Source organism: Coptis chinensis, chromosome 2, assembly GCF_015680905.1.
Source record: "Coptis chinensis isolate HL-2020 chromosome 2, ASM1568090v1, whole genome shotgun sequence".
NCBI lineage: Eukaryota > Viridiplantae > Streptophyta > Magnoliopsida > Ranunculales > Ranunculaceae > Coptis > Coptis chinensis.
Genome location: NC_141457.1, coordinates 12727365 through 12742497, shown reverse-complemented (window position 1 = coordinate 12742497; position 15133 = coordinate 12727365). Strand labels below are relative to the sequence as shown.

General features: G+C 46.4%; 1 protein-coding gene across 1 annotated transcript; it reads left to right on the top strand.

Annotated features, from left to right (window-relative positions):
• Window positions 1-855: 855 nt before the first annotated feature.
• Window positions 856-1749, top strand: LOC147514944 (uncharacterized). The gene has a single exon (XM_086592749.1). The coding sequence runs from the start codon at window positions 856-858 to the stop codon at window positions 1747-1749; it is 894 nt and encodes a 297-aa protein (XP_086448875.1).
• The last annotated feature ends 13384 nt before the right edge of the window (window positions 1750-15133 follow it).

Below are 15133 nucleotides of genomic sequence, written 5' to 3'. Positions count from 1 at the left end.
CTCCAGGACCGATCTATGAAGCAGATCTCTAAGAAACATTGCATACGCGATCTCAATACATCGACCTCCAAGACCGATCTGGGAGTAGCTCCTTTCGTAGGTGGTAGTTAACAAAGATGTCTCGATGCGAACACATGGCCGGAGAGGCGTAGCATACCGAATAAGGTCACCACCAGGAGTAATCATTACCAAAATCTTACTTGTACTTCCCACCTCCGGAAAATAGGGGCAATCGCGCCAACTCCCAATCAGCACACAACTTGTAATATAACCAGCCCAACACTCATTCACGGTCTCCACCTTACACGTGTACAAGAGACACACGTGCCTCCCGGATTGATATTTCCTCAAGCCTATAAATACCACCTATTTGAACTACGTCGGACCTGATTCCTCTCTCCCCCAAAAAAGAAAAACCAAAAAAGGATACGTAGGCAGCTCGCTCACAAGCGAACTCGGTCCCTCCAGAAAATCTCAACTCTCTTCCCTCACCCTTCCGCAAACACAAAGGAAAACCAAAACACACTTTTACATTGGCGCCGTCTGTGGTTTTGATTACTTGAGAACCACCTTAAATCAATTCATCCATCACCAATTCTCAAGCCCACGAAGCATGGTTAGCCTCGAAGCTCAGGTCCAGAACTTTGCCCACCAGTTGGGAATAACGAACGAGAGCATTTCCTTGCTCAGGGAGGAAAATGCTACTTTACGAGCTCGGTGGATAGTTACCGGCAACAACAAGTGGGTAACGGGCGAGAGAACGGCATCAACGACGTTAATCAACAGATTAACGAGTTATCACAAAGGATTGGTCAGAACGCCGTAAAGAAGGATTCGACACAGATTGTACACAAGATGCTTAAGACATATCGCGCGTCTCCGTTCAGCGCAGAGGTCCTGAGTAAACCCTCTCCACAAGACTTTATCCAGCCACGCTTTCCCATGTATGATGGCAGCACGTGCCCTGGTCAGCATGTGGCTCGCTACATTCAGAGTTTCGCACTTTACAGCTCACCCGAGTTTGATCATCTCCACTGCAGATTATTTTCAGCCAGTCTCAAGGATGGTGCTCTTGATTGGTTCTTTTCACTGGAGTCTGATTCTATCAAAACTTTCGAACAGCTTACTGATTTGTTTGCCAGCCAGTACGTCCACAACAGGCGAAAGAAGGCAGATCTTGATTCTTTGTTCCAATTATCATTCAGGGAAGACGAAACTATTCGTGAGTTCCTAGGACGGTTTAAGGCCGAACTGTTGTGCATAGAAAGCGGCTTGAAAGAATCTTTCGCCATACTGGCCTTTTCCAATGCTTGCCGAGTGCGTAACACCGACCTCTCCAGGTCGTTGATGAAGGAACGCCCAGAGACACTGTCCGAGCTCTACGCTCGCGTGGACAAGTACATTAAGTTGCAGGAAACTTTGAAACTCCACGGCTTAGACGAGACCCAAGAGGTGGCAGTAGTTTCGGATCGTACTCCACGGGCCAAGAAGCACTCTAGGTCGCTTGTACCAAAACCCAGTACCCGATCAGACAACAGCAGAGAGTTCGCTGTCCTGACACGCTCCCCCAGTTACATTCTGGATAAGATTAAGCGAGCCCCATTCTTCCGGCCCGATGTGAGGCAACCAATAGATCGACCTGACAAGCCATTTTGCGCATTTCACCACGCAAAATGCCATGAAACTGATGCATGCTGGGGGCTTAAACATTATCTCCAGGATCTAGTGGACGCCGGCCATATAAAATAGTACACTAGCATTCCTGATGGCGACTTGCGGCACAAACTGATGGCTCGCCGAGTACGTACTCGATCCCCACCTCGCCGTCACTACCAAGAGGCTCAAGCTCGTCCTCACAGTAGAGGACGTCCACGAGATCGTTCGCGCCACGAGCGAAGGCAGCACTCATCCGATCGTGACAATGATCGAACTATTCACGTGATTACTTTCCCAGACGATTCCGTAACCTCATCCAGAGAGAAAAGACGCCGCGTCGGGCTTCTTCGTGAAGTCTATCATTTCACTTCACAGGCAGCTCCGCCCAGCTGGTTCAGTCGCAAAGCCAGCAGATATGAATTTTCACGCGGAGGCCGACTTAAGCAAAGTCTGCCTTCCTCATAATGATGCATTGGTAGTCCATGTCAAAATTAGCGACTGGATAGTCAAGCGCGTCCTGATCGACCCCGGCAGTTCATGTGACATCTTATTCTACCACACCATGCAAGAGATGAACCTTCCCAAGTCCGTCCTCGTAGACCCGATCGCCCCCCTTTATGGGTTCAATGGCTCCAGGGCCGATCCCATTGGTGATATTATACTTCCAGTATCGGTGGGATCTAGAGAGGACAAGATCACCTGCAATACACGGTTCTGCGTTCTAGACATCAAGTCGTCATACAATGCCATACTCGGACGACGATGGATCCATCAGATGCAGGCGGTACCGTCAACATTGCATCAAGTTCTCCGTTTCCCAGGACCTAGATGAATGATGGAACTCAGAAGCAATCAGCTTGAAGCGTACCATTGTAACCAGATCATGTCAACAAGTGAGACTGCCCGTGAACCGACCCCCACCACACATGAACCCACCAGTTACACAATGGCACATGACTTAGTTGCCGAAGTCCAGCCCCGAACTGCTAAGCAGAACGCTGGGGGCTCTAGCAAGCAGATTTTCTCTCCAATGCAGATACCGCGACTCGCCCCCGAGTCCTTTTCGCCAAAGAAAAAATCCAAAATTGATCCAACATCCAACGAATAACCGTCGGTTAAAGTATCAGAGGTCGTCTCAGCTCATGTTAGGCCACCACAGATGACAGCAGCAACCGCACCATCAATGTGCATGCAGCCAGGTGCCCGTCCCCAGGTCGTGGGTATCCCCCGTCGGCGTTGCTTTGCGACAGTCGCTCCACCCCACCGCCATCATGTCGTCCCCACGAGTGTTCGGACCTCCCCGACGGCCGAATCGCAAAGCGGCCGCCATCGATTCTGCGAGAACCTCCACCGCAGAAAAAGAAAAAGTGAACCTAGGCACCGAAGACGACCCCAAGTTTGTATATGTAGGGGCTAACCTCGACCCCACAATCAGGACCCACCTTGTAAATTTCTTATCTATGAATAAAGATGTTTTTGCTTGGTCGTATATCGATGTGCCCGGAATAGATCCCGCAGTCGCATGCCATAAATTAAATGTTAACCCCAATGCTAGACCAGTCCGACAACGACCCCGCCGACTATCTCTGCGTTTTCAAAAAGCCATCAACGACGAGGTCGACAAACTCAAGCAAGTCGGTTTTATCAGAAAAGTAGACTATCCGGAGTGGATCGCTAACATCGTGGCAGTACCCAAAAAGAACGGAACAGTTCACCTATGCGTTGATTTTACGAATGTAAATCAGGCCACACCAAAAGACAATTTTCCCCTACCTCGCATTGACCGACTTGTCGACCAGACCTGTGGTCATGAGCTTCTCTCCTTCATGGACGCGTACAGTGGGTACAACCAAATCCCACTCGCAGAGGAGGATCAAGAGAAGACCTCTTTCATTACAGAGCGAGGGATCTATTGCTACAACGTTCTCCCGTTCGGTCTGAAGAACGCCGGAGCAACGTGTCAACGCCTGGTCACTGACATGCTCCAAGACATGTTAGGCGACACCATGGAGGTCTACATTGACGATATGGTCGTCAAAAGCAAAAAAGCCTGTGATCACCTCGCCCACCTTGAACAGGCGTTCTCTAGATTACGCCGTACGGGCATGAAGCTGAATCCAGAGAAATGCCTTTTTGGAGCGTCCTCCGGCAAGTTTTTAGGGTATCAAGTATCTCAGCGAGGGATTGAAGCGAATCCAGACCAGATCCGAGCGTTCTTAGACATGCCCGATCCACGCACGAAGAAACAAATACAGAAATTGTTAGGCATGGTCGCTGCACTCAACCGATTCATATCAAGGGCGTCCGATAAGTGTAGACCGTTCCTGCAACTCCTTAAAAAAGGCGAGCAGTTCTCATGGAGCGATCAGTGCCATCAAGCATTCGCCACTCTCAAAGAGTACCTCACCACGCCCCCCGTCTTAGCCAAGCCCGTAGATGGAGAGACTCTGGGGCTCTATCTGGCAGTATCCGATTTCGCCATCAGCTCAGTTCTCTTCAAAGAGGAGAACAATTCAGAAAAACCGATCTACTTCACAAGCAAGACGCTCACGACAGCGGAAAAGAATTACTCCTTCCTGGAAAGAGCCGTACTTGCTTTGTTGTATTCCGCACAGAAGTTCAGGCCTTACTTTCAGGCGCATCAAATCAAAGTTCTTACCGACCTCCCATTGAAGAAAATCTTCTACGAAGAAAACAAGACTACTCGAATGGCAGTTTGGGCCGAAGAACTCGGCGAACACCACATGGAGTTCGTACCACGGATTTCTCAGAAAGGACAGGTCGTCGCCGATTTTCTAGCAGAATTCCCTGTCGACGACCCCAATTGGGAGCAAGAAACCGACCTCCCAGACACGAAAGAGCACATCAAGTCCACTTGGTCTCTCTTTGTAGATGGTTCTAGCAATCCTGGCGGCAGTGGCATAGGGGTTGTCTTAGTTTCACCCAATGGAAGTGTGATGGAGAGGTCAGTTCGCATCGACTTCGCAACTTCTAATAACGAGGCGGAGTACGAGGTGCTGATCAGGGGGCTTCGTATGGCGCTGCAGCTCGGTGTCAAAGAGCTCTAAGTCTTTAGTGACTAGCAGCTAGTTGTTCACCAGGTTGCAAAAGAGTACACTACCTATGAAGGTAATCTTTCAAAATATCTTCAGGTCGTTCATCAATTATTGCCTTCTTTTAAGCAGGTGCACATACATCATTTCTTGCGCGACGAGAACCGTCATGCGGACAGTTTAGCTTACCTAGCAACCCGGACTGAAGCCGCGCCCCAAGACAACTACTCATAGAGGTAGTCGACCGACTGCTGCGCATCAAGTCGAAAGCACACCGACAATAATTCGACTGTTCCCTCTCCGCCCGGTCGGTTGAGTTAAACATGGATGCAGCCTATCATCGACTATATCCAGCACGGCGCGCTCCCTGAGGAGCGTACCAAGGCCAAGCAGATCCCCTATCAAGCACGACGTTATTGTTTGTTCCATAACAAGTTGTTCAGGAAATCCGCTGGTGGCCCACACTTGCGGTGCATCACTCCAGAGCAGGGTTAGTTAGTTTTCGCGGAGATCCATGAAGGAGAATGTGGAAATCATGTCGGTGGTCGCTCTTTAGCCCATAAGGCCATTTCACAAGGATATTTTTGGCCCCGTATGCAGATCGATGCTAAAGCATACGTCCTCAAATGTGTCAAGTGTCAAACATTTGGCCGCAATATCATCCAACCTGCTCGCGAGCTGATCAGTATAGCAAGCCCATGGCCATTTCACATGTGGGGCATGGACATCATGGGACCATTCATCCCACGAGAAAAAAGCACCGGGCTTCGCTTTTGTCTTAGCTGCCACCGACTACTTCACCAAGTGGGTCGAGGCTATTCCTTTAGCACACGTCAAAGAGTCACATGTCAGAAACTTCATCTGGACTCACATCATCACTAGATTTGGCTTGCCACATACATTAATAATGGATAATGGGCCTCAGTTCAAGGGCAGAACGGTTAAAGAGTTTCTAGCCAAGTGGAAGATCGTTCATGCATTTTCTACTCCACAGTACGCTCAGAGTAATGGCCAGGCGGAAGCCAGTAACAAAGCAATCTTGGAAAATTTGAAGAAAAAGATTGAAAAGAACAAGAGCCAATGGCCAAATCAGTTGGAGAATATTCTATGGGCTCACCGCACCACAACTCGATCCAGTACCGGCGAATCGCCATTCTCCTTATGCTATGGCACAGAAGCCGTCATTCCCACCAAGCTGACAGTCACTAAGACTCGCTCAGAACTTGTAGACTCGGGACACAACAACTCCGTGTTAGCACGAGAAGTCGACCTGTTGGAAGAAAAGCGGGACTTAGCTGCCATCAGAGTCGCATCTTATCAGCAAACTCTGAAGAACTCCTATAATAAGCGAGTTCATCCTAGGTCTTTTCAGCCTGGCGACCTAGTACTGAAAAAGACGCAAGACGATTCCAAGTTAGCACCCACATGGGAAGGCCCCTACATCGTGGAACGCGTCGTCGGCAATGGAGCATACTGGATAAGAACCCAAGAAGGGAAGATGTTGCCTCGACCTTGGAATACCTATCTACTGAAAAAAATTTACCATTAGCACCATTCATGTTGTATATCCTTTTGTTCACATTAATGAAAAATAAGTTTCTTGTGTTGACTAATACAATCTAATCTATTTACTTGTATTGACAAGTCAAACAGTTTACACAGCAAAGATGATCAACACGTTTACTTGGCCCGCCATCCTCAGCCAGCAGCACGCTGTCACAAACGAGGACACTCTCCGCGAGCATACAGCTCTCTGGAGCTTACAGGCTCTACAGCCTCTCCAAGTCTTGTTACGTCGAGGACCTATACTTCTAGGATCGACCACACCAGAACGCTCTCCAGCGAAAGCATACACTCTACTACGGAGCTTACAGCTCTACCTCTCCGAGTCTTGTTACGCCGAGTCCTTATATTTCTAGGATCGACACACAGCTAATTTCTCGGCTTCTAACGCCTCTACTCCGGAGCTTACAGGCTCCACAAGCCTCTTCACTTATCACTCGTCGAAAACCTATGCTCTAGGGTCGACCACATGAGCACAATACCAATGGGCATTACGCTTATATACGCTAACACGCCCTGCCTAGGCAAGACATTCCCGGTAGCATTACTTATAAATTCAAAAAGAATACACCTAACGAAGAACTCTTCAACCTCGATTCATATCATCTAAGCAGGCTCCTAGCAGTTCTCTCTTACAAACAAGGTGACAAACGAAGCACAGTAACAGTTACATGAAAAGCACTTCTACACGCTAAGCATTGAATTACAAACCACGCACATAATAAGCAGGAGAATAGATGCAAACAATCAGCAGTAGACATGCATCCTAAATCCAATCCATACTAGTGCTTGGCCATAGCCATTACAGCTCGGTCTACCGATCTGCTGGGGCTACCCAGAAAATCCAGATCGGTACCTATTAAACAAAACAACAAACTACCACTTCCGTGGAAACCAGTTCTCGGTACCAGTATAGCGAACTGCTCAGGCAAGCCTGAAGGTACAGCTCTATTGTTTACTCCCATACAAGAGAGGCAGAATCAACACATCATCACAAATTCCCACAAAGCGAAATACAGTACATCATCAAACATCAGTTAAGACATGCTTATCTTGTGGGGTCGCACTCCTACCAGCAACGTGTCGAGCAGACCTCAGCATCACCCGCATACCTTGGTCCTGCGCCTCACCATCAGCCGCTCTCTTCAGGACATGATATTTCTCGTCCAGCGCGGCATACTCGGCACAAGCCAAGGTGTATGCTCTCTTTGCCTCGCGAGAGACCCCTTGGAATTTCTTGGCATAAGCAGTCACTTTAGCCACCTCCTTATCTAGCTCAGTAAGGTCCGTAACCAGCGCAGCGTTCTCTGCAACAGCGTTCTGATATCTCGTGGTCATTACTTCCAGCTTCCTTTTATCAGCTCTCCACGCGCGGCTCGCGATACTGATGACTCCACATGAGAGTTATCATCGACTTCAATGCCTTGCACAACATTCTTCAGTCTATCATACCCTGCAAGAAACCGCTGACAACCAAAGTCAACGGACCAAAAAGACATTCAAATCGACATAAACGCCATCTTTGATCATAAGTTTACCGGACAAGCAGCCATATCCATCGTCCCTAGAAGCGTTTCCATGCTTTCATCCTCCACCTCCGCCTTATCACCATTCAGACGGCCCCTTCGTAGGTTAGTCGCTATGGGGCAGAGAGTGGAAACTACAAATCAACGCTTTTTCATTGTGCGTTTCTTCCCCGTTTTCCCCATGTAGTAGAACTCGCTCCCCACATCCCCAGAACGCGGGGACGAGTTCTCACCAACGACTGGACGACCTTGTCTCATATCGTCAAGTTCTGCATCACCATCGTCTGCGATGCCAACATGTTGTGGCGACCCGATCACAACACCACCAGCCGGACGACCAGCCCTCCTAGGTCGTTTGTTGCTTCTGGCCCCCACCAAAGCAGCCTTCCGCTTTCCACGGTCTCCATGCTTGTGAGGGGAGAACTCTATCTCCTCCGTGACCAGTGGAGAAGTTTCTCTCAGACGCCCTTTTCCTTTACTCTGTTTGCTGCATTCTGCCATAAATACACCTACAAACAAAGAAGACGCAGTAGGAGTTAAAGACCGGGGCAAGATTATGCTCAGCAAGACACGTTCAAAAGAAGAGAGCAACGTTACCTTTCAAAGCAGCGGTAATGGAAATGCACAGTGCGTAGAAGAAGAGAAGCTGAAACAAACAGCCGTTCAAACACCTTTCGTATTCCACGAACAGTTTCACTTATCAAGTAAACGTCTTTTCCAAACCACGTCATAATTACCTTGAGACGCCAAACGTCAGGCAAGCTGTCCGCCATCATTGCGCCCCTCGAGCCACTCGCTGTCTTACACGTGGCATTCCCATTAAAGCGACTGGCATCATCGATACAGGAAACGCACAAAGAGAAACAAGTGTGCAACATCACAGGAAAGCAAATAACGACCTGCTTTAAACAGCACTTTCATACAGTTCGTTCTTTAGCCGGGCTGCTGAGACTACTCAGGAAATCCAACCCGGCTACGCAAAAGTTAACTTCATATGGTTACCCCGAACCAGTACGAAATACCAACTCGTTCAACACAACACAATACAGAAATGCAAAAAAGGCGAACTGCCCAGGTTACCCCAGGAAACCAGTTCTATTGTACCGCAGCATATAAGCTGATAAGAGACATACAACAAATTTACAACTCACCCTCCCCGGGCACCACAGTTAGTTCTCCAAGCTCAAAAGCTTCATCGACCTCAGCATCCCTCCCGTCCACTACGATCGATACGCCATCCAGTTCCAAACTTATCGGTAGCACAAAAGTAAATGTACTCCGGCTTCCATTCGACACACCACGACTTCTGGCATGATCAAGGAGGAGCCAATCGCCCCACCAACGTCTCCTCGTACCTGTTCCACTGAGGTATGGGACGCGCAGCATGCGTGTTCCTCCTTCAAAGCCTTGTAATCCGCTTCTAAATCTCCGAAGTCCGCATCCAGATCATCATAGGCCTTAGTAGCATCCTGAGCAACCTTCTTGCAGTGAAGGGCATAATCGTTCAAACCTTCCACTTCCACAATTTCCTAACGCTCCCTTCAAAGCGTTCCTTCTAGCGTTCCGCCCGATCTTCAAATTTCTTCGGATCTTTCAAAGATCTTCGCCAGATTCAGAGTTTCATGAGCCTTCCGCAGATCCTCAAGCTCCTCACGTTCCATCTTAGCAGCGTCCTGCACATTCTTCAGCTCCTCTGACAGTTTTAACACAGACTCCCTATCCGTTTCAACGAACTGCGCAATCTCTTTCAACTTTTGGAAACCACTGACAAGCTGCCATAGTGCACATATATAAACAAATCAAAGCAATGAACATAACAAAACACGCTATATCAAGGGACGACAAACCCACGTACCAGACATTGCGCGATTTCCATCCGCCGTATGTTATCTGCTAGTCCCTTTTCATCAAGTTCCTTGTAGTTGCCATCCAACGCGATTCGTTTCCAAAGAAGCGGCCGATACCTTACTAGACTCGAAACCGCAGTCAAGATGCGGCTTTACCGTTCGGCCAAGGCGCTCGGTTCATCTAAATACACAAACGGGTCTCCTGTGTCGTCAAGACTCACAACAGCTCTTTCCCACTTTCGCCTTTGCGGGAGCCTTCGCTAGCTATGGATCGGGTTCCCCGTCCTCGTCGAGACAGACTAGATCCCGACCGAAGGTGGCCAAGTCCATGACCTGCTCAGGCCGCGCCCGACTCCGGCGCCCACCGCTAGCACCCCCACTAGAGCTCTCCCCCAGGGCGTGTCGCACAACTTTAGCCATTCGAGCCCCCTCTGGCTCAGCCACTTCAGCTCTTCTCTTCTCCGACCTGCCCCTGGGACGAGCATTGAAGGCTACAGTCTCCAGTTCCACAAGAGCGTCAATTGTTAACCCTTCAGGACGAAAACTCGAGCTACCAGCCCCTGCAGCACCACCACCAGGAGGACGCCTCGGGACGCCACGCACCCGGTCTCGGTCCTCCCGTGTTATCAAATCACTTGTACGCTTCTCCATCACCACTCGCTTCGTTCGACCTAGAGCTCGCTCTTTTTGAGCCTTTCTTTTCTCCCGGATCGCAGCACCTCCTTTTTCCTCAAAGAAATGAGCAAATTTCGGAAGCTTAGCTCGTGTTTGTTCTCGACTCAACCGCCCGAACCTCTATATCTCCCCACGATCAGTTCGCGTCCACACAGGAAACTCTGCAAACAAAACAAAGAGATGAACCAGTTAGAACAACACCAGTCGCTCACCCATTAAAGTGTCAAAAGGAAGACAAGCCTACCCACCGGCTAGACTACACATCCTAGTTCGCAACCTACATCCACTAGCACAGTAGTTGCCAACTAGCAGCAACGACCTCTTCGTCCAGGCCTCATTGCTTACACCATCGAGCACAGCAGAACGTGTCGCCATGGTTTGCAAGCTAAAATTCAGATTACCAGACCGCCTCATTACGTAATGCTCTATTATGTCGGACACCCCTATGTGGTATTCACCACTCGCATTCAACAGGTCGAACACCTTAAATAGTCGCCAAGTGTTACCAACGAACTGGCATGGAGACTTCCCACAGTGACTCAAGAAGTCACAAACCAATTTCGAGAACGGTATCTGCATGTACGCTCTCAGCTGACCTTCACAGATGATTATTCCACCATTCGGAGGATTGTACCCCTCACTACTTAACATCTTCACTTTCACTGGGTTCAGATATTTCCGGGTCGGGCACATTGATCCCATAAGCTGCTCGCAGCTCAGGAAACGAGCTAGCAGCACGATGCTCTACCGCTCTTAGGGGTAACTGACCTGCTGGCGTCATCTCCCCTCGACCCGACGTACTAGCCACGTCATCTTCTGACCCAGATCGACTATTAACCTCATCTACCCTAACTTCTTCATCCACTTCAGTCCGACCACCACCACCACCACCACTCAATGAGTCTTCATTCTCCTCTTCATACTCTCAACAACTCAGTGAAATCTCCCAAACCTCTTCCGAGCGAGTGTCGTCAGAATCCGACATTGTAGTATTTCCTTTTTCTCAAATTACCCAACCTTAAACCCTACAACCTAACACTGACCTACCAACTTAACAAACCCTACTGGAACGAGAAGAAAGCAAAGTGAAAATGAAAAGGAAATAGCAACAGAAGCACTCACCTGCAGAGCCCTAGCGTTTTTGCTTTTGGGAAGAAGAAACACGGAAATGCCTTTTGGTTATCCCAAATTTGATTTTGCACAACCGCCGTTCGGGGTTCCTAAGAAGTTATGATCACGCCTATGATATAGCCCACACACGTGTCCAAGCACTGCCTTTTCCCCGAAGTTCGAATAACGCTACATTACGACTCCTTTCCAACTGCTATGATTCTATCACGTGCCACCCACGCCCTCATTTTTCTTTCCTGCCAAAACCATCATGCTACAAGATTCGAGCTCAGCGGCATCTCAGTCAGAACGATCACCATAGCTCGCTCATGCTTCACCCAAGTGTTGATTCTTCTCTCAACAGATCGCTTGCACGAATACAACCAACCAATCGAGGGGTGTGGTAGGGGAGCAATATCCCCATTAAGGAACATTGCATACGAAGCATAAGCGATCTCAATACATCGACCTCCAGGACCGATCTATGAAGCAGATCTCTAAGAAACATTGCATACGCGATCTCAATACATCGACCTCCAAGACCGATCTATGAGTAGCTCTTTTTTAGTAGGTGGTATTTAACAATGATGTCGATGTATTTAACACATGGCGAGACGTAACATACCGAATAAGGTCACCACCAGGAGTAATCATTACCAAAATCTTACTTGTACTTCCCACCTCCGGGAAATAGGGGCAACCGCGTCAACTCCCAATCAGCACACAACTTGTAATATAACCAGCCCAACACTCATTCACGATCTCCACCTTACACGTGTACAAGAGACACACGTGCCTCCCAGATTGATATTTCCTCAAGCCTATAAATACCACCTATTTGAACTACATCGGACCTGATTCCTCTCTCCCCCAAAAAAGGAAAACCAAAAGAGGATACGTATGCAGCTCGCTCACAAGCGAACTCGGTCCCTCCAGAAAATCTCAACTCTCTTCCCTCACCCTTCGCAAACACAAAGGAAAACCAAAACACACCTTTACATACCCCACTGAGGCCCTTTAAGTCGGAAGCAAATAGACCATAATGGTAAGGATAAAACCTACGCACAAAAGCAGATGCAAGCTTCTTAGCAGAAAGAATATCAACCCATGAGTATACTAATTTCACTATGAAAACATAACCTACCAATTCCATGACCTGACTCCAAAATAGTACTACTGAAGCACCCAACATAGGCCTTCAATGTACTTTCCAACCTGCAAAGGATAAAAAGAGAACACTCAAAGAACCAAAAAAATATACTACCTTATATACCCAAGTACATGGAAATTGCTCCGATTGAGAGCACTAGCATGATTGCCTTCAATTTGGTACTAAGTTGTCAGTGTAAGTTGTTGACAAGAGAGTGACTAAGATCTCATTGACGCCATATAGATGCTTGTCATAAAGCACACTGAAAAATAAGTAAGACAAAGATATTCGTACAAGCCTAAGACGCTCCTTGGATACACACTTACTACATAGTATATACTATATACTAAGAATAGCATGTAGCAACTAGTAACACCTGGAAAACCATTACATCCTTATGAGGGCAGACCACAAGGAAGTCTCATTCACAGAATATATGCATATGTGCAGGAACTAGCAAATAAGACTGAACATGAATGAATACCGAAATCAAAACTTCGTCTGACATTTTATCAAATAGATATCACGCAATTTGCCTAGCTAGACAATACCTTGCATAGTATGCAACACATGTCACATGTCGCAGCTCCATCTCTCCCTTCGTTAAGCATTCAAGCCCGAGGGAATTCTACTGATCTAAAACTGACAAGACAGGAAATACCCTCATTTTTTTAATTCATCATTTTCTACTGAAATAAGATCAATAACAAGTATAACTCATTTAAGAAAAACCCCCTTCCTAATATGTTAGAATTCATCCTACTAGGTCAACACTAAGCTCATTGGTGTAATCTAGAATACTAATCGAGTAACCAAGTTTAGCACCCAATATTCCAGGTAAAATTCACAAAATTTCACACCTATTTGTCACACTATTACTTAAAAATAAAACCTCGTATAAAATTTAAGTGACTTGAAACTTTTGAGCAGTCGGGTTTTCGTGTCATAGTTCTTAATTTATTTCATATACAGACATAGTTCTTCTTCAACACAAATACTTAATTTACAGACATAGTTCTTCTTCATATAAAATTTCACCCCCTTCAACACAAATACTTAATTTATTTCATATACAGACATAGTTCTTCTTCAATTCTTGGTATAATTTTTTTCATCTTTTTTAGCTGAAGAAACCAAGACGATATACAAAAAATTCCATAGTTGTTGCAACAAAAGAAAAATGCCAAATAACAAACCTCAAATTCCAAAGATACCTCCTTTTAGCTAGGGGGCAGATACATTAATCCCCAAATTGAAAACCCAAAAAGAAAAACAATTAATTAGGCCGCCCAAACAATTAGAGGGAGTTTACCTGGTTTGTCTTCCTCCTTCAACCTATCGTTGACCCTGTTTGTCTGCTACTGAGTTGTTGTTCGTCTGCAACTAATTCTTCGTCTTTCTATTTCAAAGAAGGTTAGAGTTTTTATAGTAAGTGAGCATACCGAGATGTTCGTCTTCCTCCTCCAATCAGTTAGATGGAGAGATGGAATTGAAAGGGTTAGACTATAAACTCTGAAATCAGACAGAGAGAGAGAGATGGGGAATTGAAAGGGATTTCGGGGAGAGACGAGTGCATAACAGTAGTTTAGTTTTACAATTAAGAGAATGAAAAACATTAAAATTATTATTATTATTGATATTTTCTAACGATCGCTTCCATTTCTAACGGATATATCCGTCATACTGTGTGTAACGGATATAACTGTTACTAATGTAAATTTAGGCCCGTTAGAAAATAACAGCTATGGTGTAGTGCACTTAAGAAGTTGTATGCAGCTTTAATCGAGAAAAGTCCACTTGTAGCATGGTGCCAAGTAAGCTTATTTTCTTGTACTTATGGCCTTATATTGATAGTCTCAATTAGGTTAACAAGATGTATAGGAAAGATATCACTCATTTTGGGGATATCCCAAGAGTGTCCCCCATCCAAAATAAGATTTGCAAACATGAATATTTTTCATGCCATTTGGAATTACCATATGGTCTTCCAAGACAATGGCTCTACAATTTATTTGAAGCCAAGGATCTTTATAGACCAGAACTTTATTTCCTTGTCCTATTCTCCATATGAGTCCAGTTTTGAAAACATTATAATTCTTATGGATGTTTCTCCAGAAAAAAGATGCACCTTGACTGGGTTCAGAGCATTGTCCTAACCATTTCTTGCCATAAGTTGTATCTTGAGTAGCTCTCCAACAATGTTTGGCCAACAAGGCCAAATTCATGTCTCTAGATTTTCGAAATCCCAGACCTCCCCAAGATTTGGGTTTGCAGAGATTGTCCCACTCTATGGTGTGAACCCCCTTTTCTTCATCTGTACCATGCCAATAGAAAGTTATACATGTCCTATAAATTCTCTTACAAGTATTGGTAGGCAAGGCATAAGATGACATAGTATAAACAAATATTGCTTGAGCCACAGATTGTACAAGAACAGCTCTGTCAGCCTGTGCTAAAATCTTGGCTCTCCAACCTTTGATTTTAGCATGAACTTTGTCAATGACATAATCAAAAACTTCTTTCTTATTTCGAGTGATAACAATAAGGACTCCC